The following is a 5022-nucleotide window of genomic DNA, read 5'->3' as shown; positions in this document are numbered from 1 at the left end:
CCCTCGGCTTCCCCTTCCCAAGGGGTACCGTCGGTTGATGTCCATGTTGCCAATTTGAGGAAGTTGTGGGATCAGACTCGACAAATTCTCCTTCATAATTCCACGTTGTTCAAACGACACGCAGACAAGCGTAGAAGGGCGGCTCCAGTTTTTATTCCAGGGGAAAGGGTATGGTTGAGTACCAGAAACATTCGCTTGAAGGTTCCCTCTATGAAATTTGCGCCTCGTTTCATTGGTCCTTACAAGGTTCTGACTCGAATTAATCCTGTTGCGTATCGCCTTGCTCTTCCACCTGGCTTGCGCATCCCTAACTCCTTTCATGTTTCCTTGTTGAAGCCTCTAGTATGTAACAGGTTTTCCTCCGCTGTACCCTCCCCTCGCTCTGTTCAGGTTGAGGGCCAGGAGGAGTATGAGATCAACTCCATCCTCGATTCTCGAATTTCTCGGGGGAGGTTACAATATCTTGTGGACTGGAAAGGATATGGTCCTGAGGAGAGGTCTTGGGTGGTCCAGGAGGAGGTGCATGCTCCTCGCCTCCGCAGGGCTTTTCATTCCCGGTTTCCGTCTCGTCCCGGTTCCTTCCGCCCGGTGGGCGTTTCTGAGAGGGGGGGTACTGTCAGGGTACCTGTTGTCTCTACCTCAGAGGAGGTGAGATACTGAGAATTCCGTCCTCTCAGAGGAACTGACTCACTCGTTCCTCACGGTCCTCTCGGCCGTTTACACGCCGGACGCCTCTGATCCGCCTCCTTTTATGACGCGGCTCTAGTAGCCGACGTCATGACGATTAGCCGTTCCGACCTGTCAATCAGTCCTGAGCTCGAATCAGGACTCGTCGGGGGCGTGATCATCTATTTGGAACCAGGGTATATAATGAGGTTTTGTGTATTGGTTCATTGCCCTGTCGTGGTTCTAGCTAGTCTAGTCACTCAGCGCTCTTACCTCTATTTGTCTCTTTGGTTCTGATCCGGCTTGTTTATTCTACTCTGCTTACCTCTGTTACCCTTTTGACCCGGCTTGTCTCTCGTTTACCTGCTCTCTCGTTCCCTCGACCTCGGCTTGTCTCTAGACCATTCTTTGCTTACTCCTTACGTTAGTCCGGCCATTCTAAGGTCCGGTATACGTAACTTCTCCTGTTTGTACTCTGCGTGTTGGATCCCTGTCCCGATCCTGACATTGGCACAGTGTGGAGATATCTATATCTACGTGCTCAGTAGAAGCTGAATCCTTGTCTACAGAATATTGGTTAAGATATTTGTTAATGATGATCTCAGACAGGGATGGACTGGCGGCCTTAGAAAGAATGTCATGGAATGGGATTAAAGGTAAGTGAAACTCTTTTATTTGAGTTAGAAATGGGGGCATGAATCTAAATAGCCAGGAGTACCTCGAACATTCAAAGCATATATTTGTCTTTCTAATTTCTAGTTCTCCTTTAATGCGTGTTGCTATTTCCACAACTTTCACGCAAACACATATTTGTTATTATGGGGATAAGTAAATATGTATTAAAAATCAAAGGAAGTGAAAGTACTGCTGTAATGTCTGATGATACAGGTGCATTGTTTTTGAGATTAAGACTTGATGCAGAAGATTTCTATTATAGAATAAACCAATAAAGAGCAGATTGAAGAACTGAGATGTTGAGATTAAGAGATTGCTACTAAAATTTAACCTGCTAAAAGACTCAATGATGAGAACATATAGGAACATAGAGATGTAGGTACACAGTTAGAAACCTGATGAATGTACGGTTTGTATGAATACCTAGTAAACTCTCAGTAGGATGTTGCACTCACCTGCCCTCCTCTCCTTCCAGCATCTTCCTGTAGGTGGCAATTTCAATATCCAGAGCCAGTTTCACATTCATCAGCTCCTGGTATTCTCGCAGTTGACGAGCCATGTCCTGCTTGGCCTTTTGTAGAGCACCTTCCAGCTCTGAAAGCTTGTTCTTGGCATCTCTGACAACAGATTCCCCACGTTCCTCAGCTTCATTTATTGCAGATTCAAGTGCAGAGCGCTGAAATGTTTTCATACATTTTATAATATATTACTTGTAGTTACATTTCTGTTTTTGAGAGTAACTGTTTCAAAGGAATACAGTTGGGAAACGTTAACAATAGCAACTGTAGTGCTGATTTTGCTGAATCTAAATTTATTTGATTTTCTCTTTATTTACCTGGTTAACTGACTTGAAGTAAAACATGCTTTACCTGTGCTTTCACATTGTCGATTTCTCCTCTTAGTCTCTGAATTGCTCGGTTCAGCTCACAGATCTCATCTCTGCTGCTCTGCAGATTGTTCCCATTCCTTCCTGCCGCTGTCTGAAGCTCCTCAAACTGCCAAAGGCAAAAGCAAACTTAGCATAGAACATTTGTTATAGGTAATGATCTGTATGATTTGAATTGGATAGACTCACCCGTGACTGGTACGTGGCCTCCGCCTCAGCTCTGCTCCTGTTAGCAATGTCCTCATATTGAGATCTGACCTCAGCAATGATTCCATCCAGGTCCAGATCCCGACTGTTATCCATAGACACAACCACTGAGGTGTCTGAGATCTGAGCCTGGAGCTGGGCTATTTCCTATAAGGATACAAAGAACAGACGAGGCATGGTTGTAAAATCCTCTATTTTCTCACGTATAATAACTTCGTTATTAACATAAAGGCATTCTAATCTGACATACTTAGATATATTTGGGGTTGTAACTATACTTCATATTTGTTTTGCATTCCTTGTAAAATGACTGATGTCATGGATATTAAATCTTTCCAAATTAGCAACAGAGAAAAGTGAAACTGTATTTACCGCATCATACAGAGTCCTCAAGAAATTGATCTCTTCATTCAGGGAATCAGCCTTTCCCTGTAATTCCGCTCTATTCATAAAAGCTGCGTCTACATCCTGAAGAAGAGATGAATGCATAGTAACAGTAAAATTATAGATATATGTTTATATTTGTTATTCCTTTATATATAGATACAATTTTTGTATGATATCACTCACCCTCTTTATTCCAACAAACTCATTCTCTGCAGCAGTGCGTCTGTTCACTTCTTCTTCATATCTAGAACGTTAAACATTAATAACAAGCATACAGAATTCTAAATATACAGGGTGCTTTTTCTTAAGGAACTTTTAAGTTTACATTTTCTTCTTAATAATATTAAAGTGGACATGACTCTTAAATACATTTTAAGAGAGCACATGCAAAATTTTAGACAAATGATGTGTTGGATATATATGATGATATATCTCAATAACTCCATGGTGTTGCAGTACGAGTGAATTAATTTAATATATTTATTTATTATATTAAAACTATCCAAAATAGCAGCATACCTTCTCCTTAGTTCTTCCACAGATTGCTCCATACTGTTCCTTTCTGAGTCCAGACGTTCTCTTTCACATCCCAGAGTCTCCAGCTGTCTCCTGAGGTTACCAATAAAAGCCTCAAACAGTGGTTCTATCTGAAAGTGGGCACTTCTCTGTTCTTGTAATAAAGACCACTTTGTCTCCAGCATTTTATTCTGCTGTTCCAAAAATCTAACCTAGAAAGAAAATCATTTTATACATTTTGTTAGAAACCATATATATTTAGTACAAGGTGTCTAATGATATCTTAGAAAATGTGCAAACTGTACTACAAGTGACATAGAAGCATGAATTATTTCAGCATGTGATGAAAATAATATTTTTATTATTAATAATATTATTAGACTGCAATAGAAATTTTAGTAACCCATACAAGTCTCTAGACCAGAGATAGGCATCATTTGGCTCTCTAGATTTTGTGGAATACATCTCCCCTGATGCTTTGCTAGCATTATGACTGTAAGAACATTATAGGTAATGTAGTCCACAACATCTGGAGTGCTGATGGTTACCTACCCCTCCTCTAGACATTACTTTTATTCCAAAACATTCAGAAGTTAGTAGCTCGTTCTTTAATAGCATATCTAGATAAAACCCTAATGAAATAGTTAACACTTATTGTAGATCTAGCTGTAATTACATTGCACATACTTGGATTGCATTATATAATATTTAATTCATTAAAAAAAATATATAAAAGTGCTGGTATTGGTAGACATTGGCTTCTGCAGCAAAAAATACTCCTGAAAGCACACTATTTTGATGTAATTGGAAAATAGATTAATTTTGTTGTCTCATAACCTCTTGAAATTTAGACATAAAATCACTGACTGATACCAGTTTGAACCATCAGCATAAATGGCTATAGAAGTGTAAAATTAAGTAACTTTACCCTTTTTTAACCTTTGCATAACTATTTTAAGAAGGAATAGCACATCTGCATACTACAAATTCAGTTATTTCTTTAGTCCATGTGTTCATTAAAATTATCTCACCTTGTCAATGAAAGAAGCAAATTTGTCATTCAGTCCTCTAATCTGATTCTTCTCTTCAGTCCTCACTCGCTGAATGCTTGGGTCGATCTCCAGGTCGAGAGGAGCCAGAAGACCTTGGTTCACAGTAACTTGATTGATACCTCCAGAGCAACCAGATCCCCCAAATCCATAACCAATACCTACAATACCGAAACCAGATCCATATCCAGATCCATGTCCAGATCCGTGTCCAGTTTTCCCCGAATGGCAGCTTCCCATTGAGATCTTGTTTCCTCTGGAGCCCATACTATGGGCACTTCTGCTGCTAAAGCAATGCAGGGTCTTATGACCATGAGCTGCTGATTTGGAGGAGTGAGATAATGTGTGGTACGAGCTGCCATGTTTAGGAGAAGCCATTGAACAGGAGCTGAAGTGCTTGTGTCCAGAGGTACCAAGGATGGAGTGATGAGACATGATAGTACTTCTTGCAGACGAGATGTAAGGATGTAGAGATCACGTTAAGTCTGCACAGGCGATTCACATCTTCTAGACAAAAACTCACTCTTTTTATACTTCAAATGGGTGTTGGCATGCTGAACCAAAATAATGTTATTAGCTGCTATGATCATTGTTTGGGAATATTTATTGCTGTCTGATTTCACGGAAATAAAACTT

General features: G+C 40.2%; 1 protein-coding gene across 1 annotated transcript; it reads right to left on the bottom strand.

Annotated features, from left to right (window-relative positions):
• Nucleotides 1–1792: 1792 nt before the first annotated feature.
• Nucleotides 1793–4821, bottom strand: LOC134570425 (keratin, type II cytoskeletal cochleal-like). The gene is made up of 7 exons (XM_063428503.1): nucleotides 4369–4821; nucleotides 3341–3549; nucleotides 3005–3065; nucleotides 2807–2902; nucleotides 2417–2581; nucleotides 2211–2336; nucleotides 1793–2017 (listed from the first exon to the last, which is right to left on the bottom strand). Exons 1-7 carry the CDS (start codon nucleotides 4819–4821, stop codon nucleotides 1793–1795), a joined length of 1335 nt encoding a protein of 444 aa, XP_063284573.1.
• Between the last annotated feature and the right edge of the window lie 201 nt (nucleotides 4822–5022).

This window comes from Pelobates fuscus, chromosome 1, assembly GCF_036172605.1.
Source record: "Pelobates fuscus isolate aPelFus1 chromosome 1, aPelFus1.pri, whole genome shotgun sequence".
NCBI lineage: Eukaryota > Metazoa > Chordata > Amphibia > Anura > Pelobatidae > Pelobates > Pelobates fuscus.
Note: the sequence above shows the minus strand (reverse complement) of the source record. Positions and strands in the feature narration are given on the sequence as shown.

What these genes read in the sequence shown, in the direction of transcription:
- LOC134570425 (XM_063428503.1), bottom strand. Translation starts at nt 4,821, where the DNA reads ATGTCTCATCACTCCATCCTTGGTACCTCTGGACACAAGCACTTCAGC. An exon ending in TGAGGACTCTGTATGATGCG is followed by an intron (nt 2,582 to 2,806) that starts GTAAATACAGTT and finishes GTATCCTTATAG; the next exon opens with GAAATAGCCCAGCTCCAGGC. An exon ending in TCGACAATGTGAAAGCACAG is followed by an intron (nt 2,018 to 2,210) that starts GTAAAGCATGTT and finishes AAAACATTTCAG; the next exon opens with CGCTCTGCACTTGAATCTGC.